Genomic DNA, 22,889 nt, shown 5'->3' on the forward strand with positions numbered 1-22,889 from the left:
CACAAGTCGAACGCCATTCATTCTGATTCGTACAAATTACATAGTTGTTGATGGGAACTGCTTTTCATGACATTATAATAAATAGACATATTTCTGAAGAGATTATTTTTTTTAATTAAAAAAATCTCTCTTCTCTTTCTCTTAAAGATAGATTTTGATTCATACCCAAAGTTTTGATGTGATTTTTTTCATTAAAATATTTTATTATGAAGGAAGACTGGTTAACGATATATTGCACAATTTTTCATTCATCCTCAACCTTTCTATTGGTTTTATAAATTTTTATCGATCTCTGTATATTTTTTAGGTCTTACATGTCATGGGCTTCAGAACCAGAAGGGGGAGGGTGGGGGGGTTAGCCCCCTTACTTTTTTTCTTAAAGATAGACATTATATAGGCATTGAGCGTCCCCAAAAGCAGTTCAAAACGTTCAAAAGCATTGTTGCAGTGTAGTCAAAGAAGGAAAGGGTTTGGTGAGAAAAATGGTACGGAAGGAAGTTTGAACACCCCGCCCCATGCTTCTGACGACGCCAATGCATGTTTTGTTTTTTTCTTCATTTTCTGTTAAACTTGTCTGAAAGCCTAATTTGAAGTCACAGCAAATATTTAAAAAGTTCTAATCCCTGTTCTTTGAAGTATTTGTTTCAAAGACTCGCTTTCTTCCTTGTATAACAAATTTCTGTGGTATGTATAAGTGTTTTGAATTTAAACAGTATTTCCATGAAACAAATTGAAGTGCACATATTGATAAAACCAGAATTATACATAAAATGAAAAACAATATTGCATTGAAGTTGAAAGTTGAAAAAAAATTCTTTCACAAGATTAAAATCATTCATACACATTTTAAGACCATTCAAATTTAACTATCTATAAACTTTCGTTTTTCTTTAAATCAGTTGTTAGTCTTTTATTACGGCCTCGATTTTCTTGAAATCTCCACAGATCTCGTTTCGTTTTCACCCCTGGAACTGGCACAAATTCCAGCATGCAGCATCGTTTTTTATTTTTTTTATTTTTTTTTTAAAGGAGGGATATCATGACAACTTATCTGAAAAAGGTGAAGCTCATGAAGACAGGGAACGGGATTGATCTCAAATAAATACACAAAATCTACAGATAATCTGCGAACAGGATATATTTAGTAACATACAACCTCCATCATGCCCACCCCACCCCAGAAATTACAGAAGTGGAGGGGGCTGTATCCAACCCCCCAACCCCCCTATGCATAAACCATTTTTTTACCATGAATTTACCATGCTACACTAACAATTAGGGTAGGGTTACAGCAAGACTTGTCAATAAACATTTTTAAAGCCATATATGGCGTATGTACAATGAAAATTATTAGACTAAAATTATAAGAACTTATAATTTGTATCATTACTTTATATAAAGATAGAACTTCTCCCTAAATTACAAAATCTAAGTCAATTGCATTATAAAGATATCACAGTTTAATTTGGATTCTCGGAATTTTCTACGACTCGGAAGAAAATACAAAAGATTTAAATAACACATTACAGAGAAGATAAAATCGTATTATTAGTTGAAACGAGGTGTTCTCCGTGTTCAGAATTGTATGAAAAGTTTTAATTTAAATGTATTAACTATATTTCTTTATTTAATTTTGTATTTTTCAAAAGTATTTTTTTTTGATCAGTTACGCCATATATCATGTATATGGCTTTAAACTAAATGTACAATAAAATATCTATATTCAAAAATGTAAGTCTTGCTTACAGAACATCCAATCTTTTTTATTCGATTTTTAGATACTGCAGAAGTACTTTTTTCTGCATGGTATTAATTTACACTATGTACGTGGTCAATTAATATCCGCAGAAATTTGTCCAAGCGTACTTTATATAAATGCAAGGCACATAGAGACAGTCTAAGAAATCCGCGTAATTTTCAACCCACGGATTAAACGGAAATTGAAATTCCTTGGAATTATGACCCTGTGGAAAAAAGTATGTTTACAGTATGTATACTTTTTACTGTAATGTATGTACATACTAGGGATGGGTATCGTTAAAAATTTTGTATCGCAATATATCACGATTTTTTTCCACAATATCACAATAATATCATGATATTTTTTAAAAGCAGTTTTTACAATGATTTTATATGAAAAGTCATTATTTTTCTAAAAATTATGACAGAAAAACAAATTTTACTTTCTTGAAATTTTTCTATATATAAAATCAACTAGAACTGTCCAATAGGGACAAATACCCCCCGCTGGGTTTTTCAGAGAAGGTGCCAATTCAAAAATACTGTATGGATCTAGAGGTGTTCACAATTTACTTACAAATATTTGCAGTGAAATATTATTGCTCATCATGTTTCTTAATGAATGAAACAAAGGTGCAACCAAATGAAACATCAATACTAATACAATTTAATTCCATTGTAACATTTTTTTTTTTTTCATTTTATTTTTTTTTATTTCTGCATTAAAAAAATGTATTGCAATTATGTGTTATGTCACTCTGCAAACTGATTGTTGAAAAAAAACCATTATACAAAATCAAATTAATCTTGATATATCAATTTGAAATGCATTTTGAAAATAAAGAGCTGGTCATCCAGTAATGAAGTGCTTTGACAGACAATAAATTACAATTAAGAGAATAAGAGAAGAGAGATCTTTAATTCTTGTGCCTTATTCCCTGGAGATTAGATAACACACACGCTTGATAAGAGATATGCCTTAACAACTTCCAACACCAAACTCATTAATTTATCTTTAACTGGATGCATGTCCAGTCATTATTCCCAAGAGACAAATGAAATTACATTATCTTCTGTGCAATGTAAAAACTGTTTTTAACACTTGATGATGTTTCTTTTTTAGCTCACCTCGACGAAGTCGAGATGAGCTTATGCTATACCCCCGGCGTCGGCGTCCCAGGTTTAAGTTTTAGGAGCAAGTCCATTCCTAAGTAACTATAAGCCCTACTGAACCAAACTTGCATGGATGATGCATCTAGGGATGGACACTACCAGACTTGCTTCGGATGCTGGATCTGACTTACATTTTCCAGATGAGTGACCAGGTTAAAGTTTTTGGAGCAGGTCCATTCCCAAGATGAGTGACCAGGTTAAAGTTTTTGGAGCAGGTTCATTCCCAAGTAACTATAAGCCCTACCCAGACCAAACTTGCATGGATGATGCATCTAGGGATGGACACTACCAGACTTGCTTCGGATGCTGTATCTGACCTACATTTTCCAGATGAGTGACCAGGTTAAAGTTTTTGGAGCAGGTCCATTCCCAAGGAACTATAAGCCCTACCCAAACCAAACTTGCATGGATGATGCATCTAGGGATGGACACTACCAGACTTGCTTCGGATGCTGGATCTGACCTACTTTTTCCAGATGAGTGACCAGGATAAAGTTTTTGGAGTAGGTTGATTTCCAAGGAACTATAAGCCCTACCCAGACCAAACTTGCATGGATGATGCATCTAGGGATGGACACTACCAGACTTGCTTCGGATGCTGGATCTGACCTACATTTTCATTCCCAAGTAACTATAACACCTTCCCAAACCAAACTTGCATGGATGATGCATCTAGGGATGGATACTACAAGACTTGCTTCGGATGCTGGATCTGACCTTCATTTTCATTCCCAAGTAACTATAAGACCTACCTAAACCAAACTTGCATGGATGATGCATCTAGGGATGGACACTACAAGACTTGCTTCGGATGCTGGATCTGACCTACATTTTCATTCCCAAGTAACTATAAGACCTACCTGAACCAAACTTGCATAGATGATGCATCTAGGGATGGACACTGCCAGACTTGCTTCGGATGCTGGATCTGACCTACATTTTCATTCCCAAGTAACTATAAGCCCTACCTGAACCAAACTTGCATAGATGATGCATCTAGAGATGGACACTACCAGACTTGCTTCAGATGCTGGATATGACGTATATTTTCAATCCCAAGTAACTATAAGCCCTTCCTGAATCAAACTTGAATGGATGACGCATCTAGGGATAGACACTACCAGACTTGCTTCGGATGCTTAATCTGACCTATATTTTCCCAAGGAATTATAATACCTACACGAACCAAACTTGCATGGATGATGCATCTAGGGATGGACACTACCAGACTTGCTTCAGATGCTGGATCTGACCTATATTTTCCATACAAGAGACCAGGTTAAAGTTTTGGGAACAGATTAAAAGCAATGAACTTGAACCTTTATATCTGCAGTATTAACAAATTGATGAATATTTGTTTACACTATACATGTTTTTCACGCTACATGAGTAGAAATGTACATATGCCCTGTAAGAGGTTAAACACAACTTGCAAGAATATTGTTGTTGGGATAAATACTAGATATTAAGAAAATATGATGTGAGATTTGCATTTCTTACACTGATAACATTCGTCGAGGTGAGCTTCGTAATCTTTGATTACCTATGTTTTTAAGTTTTTATGAGTAGTTTTAAGCTGTAGTATTTTTGAACAGATATTCTAGATTCTATATCTCAAACCTTATACATGAGCCCAAAATGAACAAGTCAATTAAAATAAAAAATAAAACCTGTAAAATGCAAAAAAATTAACAAAAAGAGTTGAAAATTCCAGGTGCACACCTTCATATGGTGAATAATAAGTGTACAAATTTTCAGATTAATCCTTGCAATAGTTTCTGAGAAACGGTCCAGATAAAACCACAAATAAAAATGAAAAAACACCTGTAAAATTCAAAATAATAATCCAATCAAGATGAAAATATCAGGTGCACAACTTCATATGGTGAATAATATGTGTACAAATTTTCAGACAAATCCTTCCAATAGTTTCTGAGTAATGGTCCGGACAAAATCTCGTCTACAGACAGACAGACAGACAGACAGACGGACGGACGGACAGACGGACATGGTGATTCCAATATACCCCCCCTAAACTTCGTTTGCGGGGGGTATAATTATGTTTGGATGGTAAGATGCTGTTATTTTCACTTTTTACAACATTTCTAATACTTTCTGTAATTGTAATTTGAAAGATTGAACACATAAATGAATAATTTCTGGACATTATAATATGTACCTAAAGAACGGTATTTAGGTCTTCGTTTCACGATATCGGATACATATCACGCAACAAAAGATCGCGATATACCGGTATACCAATAAAATAGCACATCCCTAGTACATACGTAACTGGACAGAGCATTAGGAACCCACCGACCTATCTGTTACATTAATTATTGGTTTCTGGAGAGCACTGAAAACATTGTCAATCAAGGTTTTTTTCCAGACAGCGGGGGAGGAGGCACCACACTAAAAAAATCCAACTCAGGATCTTTTTATAAAAAGAAAAAGAAGATTTTTTCCCAGCGTGAGAATTTAGCACAACGTTTTAAAATTTGATTTTAGACATCATTGCCACAGGTGCTTGAGGACAGGACCCCCCCCCCCCTTCAATATAGACCCCTGGGCTTTTTCGATTTTTTTCTCATAAAAAATCTTTCATTGCCATATTTGTGATAAGATCTATATCAGCAAATCGAAAAATTACCTAAAACAAACGTTCTATTAAATCTACCCTACATTCTGAAAGGAAGTAATAAGGAGAGGACTAATTCCCGATGTTCCCCATATACCCAAATATACGTGTAAAATACCAACAATAGATATATTCTTGTTTTTTGTATGAATTCTTCATCAAAATTTTATTTTCAAACGTTTTGTAGATTTAAACAAATATTTAATGAAAAGAAGATATTTTTATAAATTGCATATTTAAAAGGGCATAACTCTCACATGCAAATCAGGTATTTGAAAAATAATTAGAGACATTTCATTTGCATCAGCAGTTTAGAATTCTATTCTCTCAATACATTTGAAAGACATTTTTTAAAGTGTATATCAACCAAATTTCTTCAAAAGTTTACTTCAAAACAGTGTCTCAGACTTTCTGCAGAACTGTGTATTTTGGTAAAATGTCGTCTCCTCGTCACTTCCGTTCACTAAGCAAAAACGCTGACTGTAGCCTGATATCCTTTCGAAAACTTGGTCATAACGACTGTTAAAGTGCCTTAACCTTCATGAGAGTTGGTGGTTAATGAAAAGAATATTCAATCTACAATATGAGTTGTTGATTTTAGGGCTTTGTTTAGATTTATGAGACGATTCAACCAAAATTCTCGGCAGTGCCTCTCTCTCGGTTTGCAGACGAAGTTGGCAACCTTGTTAATTTATATATAGAGAGGGTAGATATTTTTATAAAATGTAAGTTTAAGCAAATTTTCTGAATTGATAGGATAAATTCTATCACAAATGTGTCATCCATATATAATTTATGTGAAAAAAGTCGAACAGGCCCGGGGGTCTATATTGGGGGGGGGGGGGGTCCTGTCCTCAAGCACCTGTGATCATTGCCAAAAGAAATAGCCTACATGTCCTTAATCTAAATTTGATGTTCTTTAAAGTTATTTTTGCTCACGTAAATTGTGGTCAAATCATGGAATAATTAAAGTAATAAAAATTTTAAAATGAATTTATTTATATCTTCCATAATTTTTCAAAAATCTTATAAAGCATGTTTTTCCTCTTTTTTGAGGAATTTTATAACCGTTTCTGGTGTCGAACACTGATTGACTTGCGATCATTTTCGATGTTCGACTTCATATCGCTTTTTTAATATATTTTTAAATGAAGTTTGGTTGATTATTTTGCGAATAATGCATCTTATAAACCTATATAAAACAGATTTTAAAAACATTTATTGGCATGAAATTGTCTTTCAAAATGGCCGATGATATATACACGACCGTCGTGCGCATAGTAAAGAAAGTCTATTTACACGACCGTCGTGCGAATAGCTAATGCAAATTGCTGAGATATATACACGACCGTCGTGCACATAGGTTAGAAAAAAATCTATTTACACGACCGTCGTGCAAATTGCAATCGCATATGCCAGAGATTTGCACACGACTATAATATTGTTTACACGAATCCGGGATGTCTCGCACCGATTTTGTTTCGCACCGAGATGGTTTGCACCAGGACGATTCGCGCCCATTTCAGTGCGCAACATCTCACGTTATATTTTAAATATATCACATTTTGTTTTTTTTTAATTTATTTATTAACTTTAAGATAAAATGTTATATGTAATATCATATGCCTGCTCAAATTCATGACTTAATAATATTGTCTTTTATTAATTGTCGTGTACTCATTATTTGAATTTCTAATTCAATAATTAGTAAACGACAATATGCACTTCCAAAAATAACGGATCGTAAGGTGTTCGTTTGCTCAACCTGTGTGTTCAACATCTCAATGATACTCCACACTCCACAGTCATTTCTTTTCACATCCCTTTCTTTTTACGGTACAGCTTTGAAATTCATGGATATGTTATAATTGATTATTTTACATACATGTATAAAATATATGGACGCACCAGCACAAGGATGGTATTCAATATTCAAGTGTGCCAAAGAATGCAACCGAATCGTACTACCTGTTTCATAAATATGTAAATAAAGCAGTTTATGAGCCATAAAAAAGAAACAAATTTTTATTTTAAAAAAAATAATGAAGATTAATAGAAACCCAAAAAATAAAGGAAAGAGGGGTGATCACTTGGCCATCCATTGTAAAAGAGAAGTGCGGATCACCAAGTGTATAGACAATAACTTTCACACTTGCTCGCGATGATAGGAGGGAGGATGGGGAGGTGGGGATAACAGTTATGTTACTACCAGGGTTATATCCTCGGACCTCCTACATACTCTTTCGGTCCTTGACCCACAGAGTGCATGCACTCGCACATATATGCTGACGGTATTCTGGATCTGCAGCGATGATCAAATTGATGAATGAAAAAAAAAATGTGAACAGTGAATCAAAGAGCCATAGCTATCTTAGAGACGACTCAAGAATTAAAAGGGAAATGTATGGAATCCGGATAGGCCATGCATTTCACTATCGCATCATCGCACCTTTTGGCATTATAGGATTTGATCATGTGACTAACTTCCTTTCATACCCAGGTATAACAATGAAACTCTTGAAATGACATCTTATATATTTCTTAAAAGTAGTAAAGAAATCATAGAAAAAAAATACACAACTTAAAAAATCTTCAAATAAAATTTGGAATCACAATTTCAGCAATCACACCATGAAGTCATCGATATTGGATGGATAAATTTAACCAAGAAAGAATCTTATACCAAATCTTAAAATAGGAGAAGAAAAATTGGGAAAAAAAAATTTTCACCATTTTTAAGATGAAGCCACCTTCAACCAAAATAAAGTGCCGTCATACACAAAATTATTCAAATGTGTTTTTTTCTGATTAAAGGTCGTCTTTATCACAGGTGCTTGGGGACGGGACGGGGGAATAAAAATTCATACCCTCTGATACTAAAACACTTCTGCTTCGGTATCAGAGGGTATGGATTTTTATATATAAAAGGCAAGTTTTAGCTTAAATTTTTGATTTTTTTTTAGAAGTAATACTTTGTAAATATGTCATAGAAAAATAGTACGGAACACGGTTGGGGAGGGGTGGGTGGGGGGGGAAGCACATGTGGTCTTTATCAACAGTTTATCATCATTGAGATACATACGTCAATATTTACTACATACTCCATAAAAACTTGATGATTTTTATAAATAGCATTTTAAGGGAACTATTAACATTTAAATATCAATATAATTGTTTAATTTGAGATTTCACGAGTATAACAGTATAAAACTAAGGTTTTATGACAAGTTTTTGGTTTACCGTTATAAAAGTGTGTATTAAGAATTCAGTACTAGAGTAGGTGAAAATGCTTATCAAATGCGCCCTGGCTCGTGTTAATTGTTGGGATAAGGGTTGAGGTGGAAAGGGTAAACCCAGGCCTACCAAAATAGTAAGTCAATATTTTATTAAAATGACTTGTTTATATATATACAAATACATGGGTAGTTCTAAAAGAAACAGATTTACATTACAACGATCTGTCCATTGGACCTAAATGTCATTTTATTGTATAAATTAACATCATGAAAGAAAGTTTTTGCGATGTTTTCTTACCAAAAGGCTTTTGGGGCTTTAATTACTGCGTGCCGAACTTAACTGGGTACGAAAAAACGAACGCCATAATAAGAAATATAATGGTCGTGCGAACAGCTGATAAATATTATATATAAACACGACGGTCGTGCAAATAGACACTGAAAAATTATATACACGACGATCGTGCAAATAGTCACTGAAAAATTATGTACACGACGGTCGTGCGAATAGCCGTTGAAAAAGTAAGTGCACGACGGTCGTGCATATAGACACTGCCTTTCAAAACATTATTTAGCTTATTTGGTAAATGTTAGAAGCTTGAAAACAACATTGATAATTCATTTACAACTGAAAATTTGGTGAAATAATCTTCAAATTTCCGGGCACGCAGAACTATTAACAGAAGAGTTTGACCTAAGAAAGACAACTCTAATTGATTAGATGGGTAAAAAAGAAGGCAGCTAGGTAATCAAGAGTTGCCTACCATTACATGTTTATCAAAAGGTGTAGGCGAGGTTAAAAATGTATTCGACTTGCGATCAGTTTACCCTACTAGCATTTCATGTCATAATCATGTTAACAATCACCTGTTCACTTGGCCTATAGAGAGACTAGAGATTAAATGGTATTTCCTGTTTAAAAATACATCCCCCTCCCTGCTAGGCTTGACTTGATATAAAAAAATGTAAACAAGCAAAATTAAAAAAATAACCAATTTAAGTGCGAATAGTCATCGAAATCATAACTTGGCGAGATGAAAAATTTATTTTTAGCAAGGAAAGCACATAAAATATTTAGCCAGAAAACAGGTTACGTACATTAAAACAAATACAATCTCATACTCTCTGTATATTCAGTTAGATAAAGTATGTTTTTGTTTGTAACCATTACTAACCTGCTGACTAGATTACTCTAATTTTACAATTATTTCAGCTTCTCCGGTCAGACAGGTGTGAAACACATGGGCGCAGCCATTTTGAAAAAAATAAAGTACAAAACCAAGTATGACTAAATTAAAATTTTCCGAAATAATATAAACTCCGTGTGCGGAAAAAAAATGCTATCTCTGTCGATCCTTGTCATAAATTCTATCAATATTTTCTGTGTATTGATACAGTGGCGTAGCATCGTTTTTGAAACTGGGGGGGCCAGCCAGAGAAAAAAATTTTTTTGACTTACCTGAAAAAGTTGACAAGCAAAAAAAAAAAAAAAAGGGAGAAGTTGCCCACAGTCGAAAATCCTATTTCGTGGGGGGGTAGGTAAACTTTTTCTCAGTGTCAACTACCAATTCTAATACTACATTTTCGGTACATCACTAAAAGTGGGGGGGCCAACCAGCCTTTCAATTAACATATTTCCTATAGTATAAGTAAGGTTGGGAAAAAAATACCCCCCGGTTGCTACGCCCCTGTGATAGGAGAGTTGATACGATGGTACAACACTTTACAAATTCAGCCATGATTAAATAATTGAATACACTTTATAAATGAGTTTTTACGCAATTGTAAATGAAAATTCGAGGGTATACCCTGTCCGTCCGTCTTTGTGGCCCCACCCTACCCCCGGTGGTCATGATTTTAATAATTTAATATCTACACTACCCAAGGATGCTTCCACATAAGTTTCAGCTTTCTTGGCTCAGTGGTTCTTGAGAAGAAGATTTTTAAAGATTTGTTCTATATATTTCTATATAAAACTTGGATTCCCTATTGTGGCCCTGCCCTACCCCCGGGGGTCATGATTTTAACAATTTAATATCTATACACTACCCAAGGATGCTTCCACATAAGTTTCAGCTTTCTTGGCCCAGTGGTTCTTGAGAAGAAGATTTTTAAAGATTTGTTCTATATGTATTTCTATGTAAAACTTGGATTCCCTATTGTAGCCCCGCCCTACCCCCGGGGGTCATGATTTTAACAATTTAATATCTACACTACCCAAGGATGCTTCCACATAAGTTTTAGCTTTCCTGGCCCAGTGGTTCGTGAGAAGAAGATTTTTAAATATTTGATCCATATATTTCTATGTAAAACTTGGATTCCCTATTGTGGCCCCACCCTACCCCTGGGGGTCATAATTTTAACAATTTATTATCTACACTACCCAAGGATGCTTCCACATAAGTTTCAGCTTTCCTGGCTCAGTGGTTCTTGAGAAGAAGATTTTTTAGTGACCCCACCCTATTATTGTCTTTTCTTGATTATCTCCCCTTCTAAGGGGACTTGGCCCTTCATTTTAACAATTTAAACTCCCTTTCACCCATGGATGCTTTGTACCAAGTTTGGTTAAAATTGGCCCATTGGTTCTTGAGAAGAAGTCGAAAATGTGAAAAGTTTACAGACGGACGGACAGCTAGACAGACGGACGGACGACAGACAAAATGTGATCAGAAAAGCTCACTTGAGCCTTCGGCTCAGGTGAGCTAAAAAGAATATAACACTTTAACCTTGACCTTAACTTTTGAACAGTTGGTGCTATGGCTTTCTAACTTCACAAGGGTATGACAAGACCTTAATTTGAACAAGTTTTGACCTTGATCTTAGGATTTGACCCACTTAAAAAAGTTTAACCTTGGTATCAAATTGAACAGGTAGTACTCATGGTACTAGGACTTTCATATTTTTCACATGTGTATTCCTTTTTGCATGATATTCCTTAATTTTAAACCAACAATTTGGACCTTTGCCTTGCATTTGGGAAGCTTATAATTTAACCTTTGCCATACAGCTGCCATAAGGGGGCATCACTGTTTCACAAACAATTTTTTTTAAGAAATACATGTATTTATGATTGGTAGATTATATCAAAACGCCCAACACAATATTGAGGACAGATTTTTGACAGCATCCAATAAATGTAACCTGGCCCTCTCCCCTGATGCATAAGACGTGCTTTCATCTGCAATTGTGTCAAATTCAGATGTGAGGAAAGCTTGTATGCCCATTACACTATGTCTAAATAGTCCAAATTGCGGCTTGTCAAATTTTACATTTTACTTCAGATTATAAAGTAGAGTGAAGTATGAGAAGCTATAAATTTTTAATCTGTTTTTAATTTTTTTAAAAAGTCTTTGTTGATATTGCCTTATGGAAACATATTTTAAATTTTGAAATTAAAAATTTGTTTAAACATGTTAATAACACAAGTCATGCAATCGTTTGAATATATTTATTGCACAAGTTACACTCTCTGTTCCAAACCATCATAATTACAAATCATAAACTTAAAGTTAATGAAGACAATTTTTCTGACAAAACTCTATGGTTCAAAGATTAAAATGTGTGAAAAGTAGAAAATGAGATTGCAAAATTAATTGCAATAAATAATGCTGTAACTTAAAATAATACTTATTCATCAGTAAGAGTAAAGGTCTGTCTGTTTGTAAATTTGTTTTACATTTGCTTGTAATCACTACAGACTTTGTTATTATCGTTCAAGGTTGCATAAATTATGACCAAAACTGACAGTCAGAGATAATATATGTTTACTAGGTATTTAAATGTATGATATTTAAATTTCTCTCCAAAAATGAAACAATTCATACAAATGTACATGTATGTACTGCTACATGTATTATAAAATTATAACCTGTAAAAGGTACATGTATTCAATAGACTGGCTCTTTGAAAAACAAGTTACATTAGTTATATAACCCACAAATTGTGTCTAAAAAATGCACAAGTTTAATCATCAATTAAGTTTCACCTGTGTTATATATAGAAGAATGGTAAAAGCAGAGGGCTTTGCTATAAAAAGAAACACTGTGTATGTTCTAGGACTTGCGCTGAGTAATCACAGCAATATCAAATAAAGATTTCTGAACAGCACTTGAAAAAAATACACTGTAAAAGTTTCTGAGTTTTTGGTTTTGGGGGAATACCTTTCATAGTGTATCAGTCTGTAATATTCTGACAACAGTTATATCACAGAGATGTGGAATATAATATAAAGTGATAATAAATACATTATGTAGAATGCCTTGGAAGTGTATTTATAGCCGGTGGATGATCTAACGAGGTGGATCCAGGGGTTGACTATCCCGGGGTCGATATCAGGACTTGTGTTTAATCTTCTCTATCATTGACTGGTTCTCTTTCTTCATTTGCTGGTAGTCCTTTGTAATCTTCTCCAGGTTTGATAATACTTTGTTTTTGCTTTCATACATAATCTACAAATACAAAAACTTTTAAATCAGACCTTTGACCCAGATATTTTGACCTCTAGACTAGTGCTATTGAGCTATCAAGTCAGCCTGGCTGCCACATACATGTATATAGGGCAATACAAATCCTATCGTACAACTCCTTACAGATCATTCTCTACATGTGTAAACTTGATTGTTGATACTAATCACTGTGATATTTCCTAGATACTAAATATCAGTAGTGTAGGAACTCTTTTATTCAGATAAGTACTGTGATTAGTACTATGATAACTATCTCGGATGTCAGTACCTGGTCCTCCAGCTCTCGGATTTCCCTCATAATGACCCCCGTATCTGTCACCGTCTTCACCAGCTGTTCACAGTTCTAAAACACACAGAGGTCAAAATATGTACTTAAGGCCATTTCTGAATATATATGACAGAGACTTAGAAATGAGAACGTAAATCAAGCTGAATCCAGACTACGTACCTCGTGTAATGCTGCCAGATGTCTGTAAGCCTTCTTCACCGATTCATCTCTCTTGGCATCCTAAACATCAAGAAAAAGTATAACAGGAAACAAATTACAAAAAAATCTGTTGCCTACATGTGAAATACACTAGTCTCTCTGTAAGGCTACCTACTTTAAATATGAGTTCATCTGTCACTGTAAATGTTCTGCCCAGCTTCCCCTCCAGGTTGTTGATTTCCTTTTGTATTGATCTTGTATCAATTAGCACCTAGAAATAAGTCAGTACATTTACACTTACATCATTGAGGTAATCAAGGTGTAAGTAGTTTTATATATATACATAAATGTGATCTTTATTCTGGTTCAAGTCCAGATATATTTCTACTGATTGTTATTTCTCTTGTCTGTCCCTAATTACATTAAAATACAAAAGTGATGCTGTAATGATAAGTTTTATGACTTTTCTTGTTTGTTTTATATTAATAGTTGAAGGATATTATGAAGTAGATACAAAATTTAAATAGTAGCTCCCTGTGGGATGTAATTTAGGACTAGTTACCACACCTTGTCAATTTCATCTCTCTGTTTCTTTATGCTGGACATGATCTCCATCATCCTCTTGGTGTAACCAGATCGCTTCTCATCCTTTGTCATACTGCTATACTCAGCATGCTAAAAATATGGTTTAACATTTGATTGGATTTTTAGAATTTTAAATAATGTTACTGTCATTTCAATTCTATCACCTGGCATGTTTATACATTGTATTTTAATTAGTATGTGGGTGAAATGACACCAGAGGTGTATCCAAGAGAATGGGGAATATTTTTTAATGCAAAAAAAAGGCTTATGACATTATTGACCTTGCAAACTCCCAAACTCTGCCAGGTTGTGACACCTCTGATTTTGAAGTCATATCTGTTATGTTTTGGGTAGAACATAATGAAATTTTATATGATTGTCAAACCTATGTGTATACATTGTACATATTCTCAAAATAGAAATCATTGAAAATTGAATACATAATAAGAATTTAATTGTGCCAGTCCACAAGCATAAACTACTTAATATCTTATACATGTATCTTAAACTGAGTGTTTGAAGTAATGAGGATGAAACTTATTCTCACACGTTAGGAACACGAACTTGGTTAAACATACCCCTGACGTTTATCATAGAAACAACATGCATTTGTGTCTGAGGTCTCCAATATTCAGCTGTACATGTACTTACCAAGTGTTTAAGCATTTCCTCTTTGTTTCTTGCATCATCTGCCACCTCCTTCATCTTCTGTCTAAATGCTTTAATCTCTTCCAGTTTCTTCTCCGCCTCTGACTATAAATGATTTCTAACATGATTAATTAGGTTGCCAAGGGTTACTCTTTAAAATAATGTTGAAATAAAAGAATTATTTTTCATAAATTTTCAAGTAATGTTTGAATAGTAATTTTCAGAAAAAAAATTGTAGATTTCTTTTTCTAAAAACCTCCTATCTAATTAAAATTGGATCTTTGATCTGCATCAACTAGTTGACTACACGAAGACCTCTCTCTTTCACACTCTCTCTCTCTCTCTATCTTGTTAAATACATGCACCTGGAACCCCTCCTACCCCCCCCCCTCCCACTTTACCTCCTTTAGTGAGTTGAGGTTCTTGAGTTCCCTGTACTGTTCTATAAGAGGCACCCTGTGTTTCTCCCATTGTCACTAGCCCCAGCCCCCACCCCCACTATACCTCCTTTAGTGAGTTGAGTTGCTTGAGTTCCCTGTACTGTTCTATAAGAGGCACCCTGTGTTTCTCCCATTGTCACTAGCCCAGCCCCCACCCCCACTATACCTCCTTTAGTGAGTTGAGGTTCTTGAGTTCCCTGAACTGTTCTATAAGAGGCACCCTGTGTTTCTCCCATTGTCACTAGCCCAACCCCCCCAACCCCCCCACCCCCACTATACCTCCTTTAGTGAGTTGAGTTGCTTAAGTTCCCTGTATTGTTCTATAAGAGGCACTCTGTGTTTCTCCTATTGTCACTAACCCCCCCCCCCACCTCCCCCACTTTACCTCCTTTAGTGAGTTAAGTTGCTTGATTTCCCTGTACTGTTCTATAAGAGGCACTCTGTGTTTCTCCCATTGTCACTAACCCCCCCCCCCCCTCCACCCCCACTATACCTCCTTTAGTGAGTTAAGTTGCTTGAGTTCCCTGAATTGTTCTATAAGAGGCACCCTGTGTTTCTCCCATTGTCACTAGCCCCCCCCCCCCCTCAACCCCCACTATACCTCCTTTAGTGAGTTAAGTTGCTTGAGTTCCCTGTACTGTTCTATAAGAGGCACCCTGTGTTTCTCCCATTGTCACTAGCCCAACCCCCAACCCCACTGTACCTCCTTTAGTGAGTTGAGTTGCTTGAGTTCCCTGTACTGTTCTATAAGAGGCACCCTGTGTTTCTCCCATTGTCACTAGCCCAACCCCCCCAACCCCAACTATACCTCCTTTAGTGAGTTGAGTTGCTTGAGTTCCCTGTACTGTTCTATAAGAGGCACCCTGTGTTTCTCCCATTGTCACTAGCCCAACCCCCACCCCCACTATACCTCCTTTAGTGAGTTGAGTTGCTTGAGTTCCCTGTACTGTTCTATAAGAGGCACCCTGTGTTTCTCCCATTGTCACTAACCCAACCCCCCCCCACCCCCACTATACCTCCTTTAGTGAGTTGAGTTGCTTGAGTTCCCTGAACTGTTCTATAAGAGGCACTCTGTGTTTCTCCCATTGTCACTAGCCCACCCCCCCCCCCCAACCCCCCCACCCCCACTATACCTCCTTTAGTGAGTTGAGTTGCTTGAGTTCCCTGAATTGTTCTATAAGAGGCACCCTGTGTTTCTCCCATTGTCACTAGCCCACCCCCCACCCCCCCTCCACCCCCACTATACCTCCTTTAGTGAGTTAAGTTGCTTGAGTTCCCTGAACTGTTCTATAAAAGGCACCCTGTGTTTCTCCCATTGTCACTAGCCCACCCCCCTCCACCCCCACTGTACCTCCTTTAGTGAGTTAAGTTGCTTGAGTTCCCTGAACTGTTCTATAAGAGGCACCCTGTGTTTCTCCCATTGCCACTAGCCCACCCCTCCCCCACTATACCTCCTTTAGGGAGTTGAGTTGCTTGAGTTCCCTGTATTGTTCTATAAGGGGCACTCTGTGTTTCTCCCATTGTCACTAGCCCAACCCCCCCACCCCCCCCACCCCCACTATACCTCCTTTAGTGAGTTGAGTTGCTTAAGTTCCCTGTATTGTTCTATAAGAGGCACTCTGTGTTTCTCCTATTATCACTAACCCCCCCCCCCCTTCTATACCTCCTTTAGTGAGTTAAGTTGCTTGAGTTCCCTGAACTGTTCTATAAGAGGCACCCTGTGTTTCTCCCATTGCCACTAGCCCACCCCTCCCCCACTATACCTCCTTTAGTGAGTTAAGTTGCTTGAGTTCCCTGTACTGTTCTATAAGAGGCACCCTGTGTTTCTCCCATTGTCACTAGCCCAACCTCCAACCCCACTGTACCTCCTTTAGTGAGTTAAGTTGCTTGAGTTCCCTGAACTGTTCTATAAGAGGCACTCTGTGTTTCTCCCATTGTCACTAGCCCCCCCCCCCCCACCCCCACTTTACCTCCTTTTGTGTGTTGTGTTGCTTGAGTTCCCTGTATTGTTCTATAAGAGGCACTCTGTGTTTCTCCCATTGTCACTAGCCCAACCCCCCCCCCCCCCCTCCCCCACTATACCTCCTTTAGTGAGTTGAGTTGCTTGAGTTCCCTGTATTGTTCTATAAGAGGCACTCTGTGTTTCTCCCATTGTCACTAGCCCAACCCCCCCACCCCCACTATACCTCCTTTAGTGAGTTGAGTTGCTTGAGTTCCCTGTATTGTTCTATAAGAGGCACTCTGTGTTTCTCCCATTGTCACTAAGCCCCCCACCCCCCCCCCACCCCCACTATACCTCCTTTAGTGAGTTAAGTTGCTTGAGTTCCCTGAACTGTTCTATAAGAGGCACCCTGTGTTTCTCCCATTGTCACTAGCTCAACCCCCAACCCCCCACCCCCACTATACCTCCTTCAGTGAGTTGAGTTGCTTGAGTTCCCTGTATTGTTCTATAAGAGGCACTCTGTGTTTCTCCCATTGTCACTAGCCCACCCCCCTCCACCCCCACTATACCTCCTTTAGTGAGTTGAGTTGCTTGAGTTCCCTGAACTGTTCTATAAGAGGCACCCTGTGTTTCTCCCATTGTCACTAGCCCACCCCCCTCCACCCCCACTATACCTCCTTTAGTGAGTTGAGTTGCTTGAGTTCCCTGAACTGTTCTATAAGAGGCACCCTGTGTTTCTCCCATTGTCACTAGCCCACCCCCCCTCCACCCCCACTATACCTCCTTTAGGGAGTTGAGTTGCTTGAGTTCCCTGTATTGTTCTATAAGGGGCACTCTGTGTTTCTCCCATTGTCACTAGCCCAACCCCCTCCCCCACTATACCTCCTTTAGTGAGTTGAGTTGCTTGAGTTCCCTGTATTGTTCTATAAGAGGCACTCTGTGTTTCTCCCATTGTCACTAGCCCACCCCCCCCCCCCCTCCACCCCCACTATACCTCCTTTAGTGAGTTAAGTTGCTTGAGTTCCCTGAACTGTTCTATAAGAGGCACCCTGTGTTTCTCCCATTGTCACTAGCCCACCCCCCTCCACCCCCACTGTACCTTCTTTAGTGAGTTAAGTTGCTTGTGTTCCCTGAACTGTTCTATAAGAGGCACCCTGTGTTTCTCCCATTGCCACTAGCCCACCCCTCCCCCACTATACCTCCTTTAGGGAGTTGAGTTGCTTGAGTTCCCTGAATTGTTCTATAAGAGGCACCCTGTGTTTCTCCCATTGTCACTAGCCCACCCCCCCCCTCCACCCCCACTATACCTCCTTAAGGGAGTTGAGTTGCTTGAGTTCCCTGTTTTGTTCTATAAGAGGCACCCTGTGTTTCTCCCATTGTCACTAGCCCCCCCCCCCCTCCACCCCCACTATACCTCCTTTAGTGAGTTGAGTTGCTTGAGTTCCCTGAACTGTTCTATAAGAGGCACTCTGTGTTTCTCCCATTGGTTGGCTAATGTCACTAATTTCTGGGCACTGGAATCTATGATAGCCTGGAAAATCAGAAAAAGAGAGTACAAATGTAGTGCATTTACAGCACATAATTACAAGTTAGCTACATTTAAAGACTTTAACTTTATATAAAGTTTGGCTTCTCTTGAACCCTTTTTTTAAATTTGGTTCTTGTGCATATAACCTTTCCCTTTGTAAAAAAAAAAGAAATATGTGTTTTCAGATTGACCAAAAAATAAGTTTCCCATGCTGACTGAAGAGAGAGATATTACCTGTAGCTTGGCAATATTAGTTTCTGCCTCTGGTAAGAGATCCAGGGTTCTTTTCTTGACTTTATAACTCTCCTCCTTCTCCGCGTTCTGTCTGGTCTGCGTGGTTATCTCCTCTTCCATCTGTTTTACACCAGCATTATATTTCTTGACTTCTAAATCTAACTGATCAAATCGTGAGTTAACGCTCTCAAGGTCTTGTTTTAAACCTAGCAGCTCCTCTTCCCGCTGTTTTTGGAGTTCCTAAAAAGGAAACAGTCTTGGTTTATATAAACAAATTAACATTTTGATAAGTGCCACTGTACACTGTACATGGTATCCCTGTCCCCTCCCATATATGTAGTAAGTTTAACTAACCTCCTCTGTATGAGGTTTCTCTGCCTCTGTTCCAATCTGTGATAAGGCTTCATCCTGTAAAAAATAGGTCCACAATTTTCTTAAATTCTTACCTAACAAAAACTTCACACTTGTCTCACATTTTTCAGTACTTTTAAACTTAAGGTACATATAAGTTAAAAGTTCAGAGCATTTTGTGCATAACACATCTCAACTGTAACACTTGTGGATCTTAGACAAAAAGGTATGTGTACATGTACATTATATTTCATGTAAAGACTTGCCTTGGCAAACACCAGCTGTTCTGTGTGAGTGAACCTTGACCCCTTGGTTTTGGCGGTGGAGGCTCGACTTCCCATCTTGTCCAGTATCTGCTGTAGGTCCTGAGCTGTCCGCGAGGCCGAGGCTTCCTGGCTTCTCTTGAAGTCCTGGCGCAGTGTTTCTGCCAGTCTCTTCTGTATCCGCTGTCTCTTCCTGGCTCTGTAGTCCTGTAATATTAAATCAATATTTACTTCATGATTCAAAATGGTTTAATCAGAGACTTGTCATATACACATATACTCTGATATCATCCAATATTTCCCTAATTTGCATATTCTAAGATTGTCAAACATAAATGAAAATTCTGATAAAAATAAAATCATATAATGTTTAAATTATATTCAATTTTCCAACATCAACTGAAGAATAACCTTACTACATGCAAACACATAAAGAAAAGAATATTTCCACCAAAAAATCCTGAAATAATTGTTTATACATGTATACTAGTACTGTAAATCACTTTTTATTCATGAGAACTTTATTTTCGCGTAATTACGCGAGACGGTATGCTCGCGGAAATTTCATTCTCGCGTTGAATAGAATTCCTTAAGATTATATAGAGCAATGACCACAATTCGCGAAAAATTTTGTCTCGCTTATAAGGAGTCAATGACTCTCTTGCAAAAATAAGGTCTCACGAAAATTAAGTGATCTACAGTATTTGAAATCATAGAAAGGGTTATGTCTTCATACCTGTACAGAGAGTCTAGAAGCTAAGCCTTGTGTATTCCATTCAGTCTCCCACTCCATTTGTTCAGATATTTCACTGGCCATCTCCTCCAGAATTGAAGGTCCTGTGTCTTTGTGGTTTATTGTTTGGTTTGTTAAGTACGGAAGACATTCACAATAATACGACTTTAGTTCTGGGGAAAAAATCATACAATCTGGTCAATTAACAGGTGTAACATACATGTATGGGTAGAAATACTGTAAAAGTACCTAATTTTTAGGTCAGCAAGTGAATTTGCTGCTGTAAATGTGTTCTTTTTGACAAATACTGGAGACTAAAAGGGAGTGTAACTTTGTTTTTTTTTTACATAATGTTCAGTATGCCAAGAACTTCAACAAAACTTCTTAAGTGTATGTGTTCAATGGTCTGGGTTTCTGGTACTTGAACATACTGAATATAACTGATCAAGAACCATGACTGCATTAAAAAATTTGCACAATAGAAGTATCATTGTAGTGCATTATTACATGTTTTAAGGCATCATCTGTTTTATCATAATCAAATACGGTAATTTATGAGCACACCTTACTTCCTGCTAAATATACTGTATACGATTCTGTTTTACCTTTTGGCACTTTTTTGGTAAGATCTCCTGTACCACTGGGATACTTAAGTTTACAGGCATGGTAACTACACATTGCACATGACCCCTGAAATGTAGCAGCAATTTTTGTACCTTAATCAAAATGGAAATTTTTGTCAATTTCTAAGTTCTTGGAGCAAAATGAGTTTATTGAAATGGATATCAAGTTATATATATACCGGTACCCTCACCTCTCTTTGCCATGTAGGAGGCCTGCCTCTCCATGTGATGGAATCTTGTTTGAGATTAGGAGAAATCCACGGTGAATTAATCTGTCTTAATACGGTGGAAGCAATAGCTCTCTGTAGCAGAGCAGAGGACCCTAAAATCAATATAAGGTATCTATAGCATAACCCAATGGAGCAGCTTATAAATAATATGTATGCATTGGGGTTTTTCCTTATATTGTATGTAAAGCTGTTTAAGCATTACTTACAAACAATATCTTAGATCAGTTTACAAAGAATTCAGTACTCATACTCAGATTAAATGTACTACAGCAGGATCAGTGTGACCCCTAATGTTTTACCCATAGGTTCCTCTGCTGTCTCGGCCGTGTCTTTAGGCAGCTTGTCCACCAGAAACATAAACACCTTTCTAATCTCAGATTCATTCGAGTATAAAAATGTCTGATATCCAATCTCTCCCTTATATCCAAGTTCCTAAAAAAATAGTTGAGTCAAGTAATGAACATTTATAGAGTAGTACTAGTAAATAACTCATCATAAAAAAGAAATACAAACCTGAATCAATAATTGAAAATTGCTGGAAGACCCAAGGAATATTTCTTAGTTTATTAAAAGCTGAAAAATTAGACCAATGACTAGTAACTATTTTTACATTATCTATAACAGATAATAGATACCTGTATATAGTTGGCAAGTCCTGTCCCCATCCGGAACCTGGCCGACATTCCACCGGGGAGGGTATTCGGCAAATCAACATCTTGCTTCAGAATCGTCTTGATGCACTGGACAGCAGATGATACAATCAACTCAGTTGAAAATTCTTTTAAACTCACTATTTCTTCATCAATGTCACTGAAAAATCATACATATGGTTACCACAAAACTCTGAGACAAGCTAGTCCTCATGATGTGTTATATTTTTTTATGATACATTTCAATAACTTGAATAAGTCAAATGGACTCTTACATTCAACAATTAATTTCTTTTGAAAAATTGTTACTTTTGGAAGCTAATAAAATAGCCTTAACTTTGCTCATTTGACAGTCTACTATTTGGAGCTCAACCCTCAGCACTTTTAAGTTCAAATTATCATGCAGTTTATACTTTAAAGTTTCAAAAGCTGAATCGAAAATTACAAGTGTAAGCTGTACAGTGTGAATCTGTGCTCTCCCAAATGGTTGAACTATAAAACAATTCATAATATAATTTAATTATTTTATATATATTATTTTAAACATGGTAAAAGATATTAGTTGGCAGCTGAACTCTGAGTTGTTAATTTTACATGTCGCTTTTAAAAAATTGCTAGCACTATATCTTGGCACAATGAGGTCCAAAATTATTTTACACTAAAATAATTGTCCATATTCCACCCCCTGAATTTTCAAGGCTACACTTCAGCTTTGTTGCTGCAGCCTTTATGCAACATATACTCAAAGAATAGTAGATGTTATAAAGAAATCTTGTTGTATAAACTAGGATATAATAACTTAAAGTCTTTCTGTTGTAGAAAATGCCAACATTTATTTACCAGCCAATTGCTCGAATGGAAAAAATAATGATTCTATCCACCTCCTCCATCTTGAAAAATCATGTGACTTTCATGTGTCGGAGAAAATGATTTTTCTGAAAATGACAAAGAATTAAAATAAAAAAAAAACTGTTGAAATCTT

The 22,889-nt window shown here is 36.8% G+C and overlaps 3 protein-coding genes across 4 annotated transcripts in view; all 3 read right to left on the reverse strand.

Moving 5' to 3' along the window:
* The window catches only part of LOC134239347 (ribosomal RNA-processing protein 8-like), an 18,534-nt gene extending 8,504 nt beyond the window's left edge, over positions 1-10,030 (reverse strand). The window contains exon 1 of one of the 2 annotated variants that reach the window (XM_062721510.1): positions 9,959-10,030. The gene's annotated coding sequence lies outside the window, so the exon portion shown is untranslated. Of the gene's footprint in view, positions 1-9,952 lie in introns of both variants that reach the window. The other variant, XM_062721509.1, reaches the window with a different exon arrangement.
* Positions 1-10,048, reverse strand: part of LOC134239349 (rRNA N6-adenosine-methyltransferase METTL5-like) — an 11,155-nt gene extending 1,107 nt beyond the window's left edge. The window contains exon 1 of the mRNA XM_062721512.1: positions 9,963-10,048. The gene's annotated coding sequence lies outside the window, so the exon portion shown is untranslated. The remainder of the gene's footprint in view (positions 1-9,962) is intronic.
* Positions 10,049-12,566: 2,518 nt separating this feature from the next.
* On the reverse strand, positions 12,567-22,843 carry LOC134239350 (coiled-coil domain-containing protein 22 homolog). The gene is made up of 16 exons (XM_062721513.1): positions 22,748-22,843; positions 21,893-22,067; positions 21,557-21,689; positions 21,219-21,349; positions 21,010-21,094; positions 20,408-20,577; positions 19,675-19,878; positions 19,412-19,465; positions 19,058-19,297; positions 18,710-18,826; positions 14,917-15,018; positions 14,248-14,355; positions 13,856-13,951; positions 13,702-13,761; positions 13,522-13,596; positions 12,567-13,235 (listed from the first exon to the last, which is right to left on the reverse strand). Exons 1-16 carry the CDS (start codon positions 22,795-22,797, stop codon positions 13,119-13,121), a joined length of 1,917 nt encoding a protein of 638 aa, XP_062577497.1. The 5' UTR covers positions 22,798-22,843; the 3' UTR covers positions 12,567-13,118.
* Positions 22,844-22,889: the final 46 nt, after the last annotated feature.

The sequence above is a fragment of the Saccostrea cucullata genome, unplaced genomic scaffold (assembly GCF_032062105.1).
Source record: "Saccostrea cucullata isolate Sc308-1 unplaced genomic scaffold, CSIRO_AGI_Scuc_v1 ctg135, whole genome shotgun sequence".
Lineage (NCBI taxonomy): Eukaryota > Metazoa > Mollusca > Bivalvia > Ostreida > Ostreidae > Saccostrea > Saccostrea cuccullata.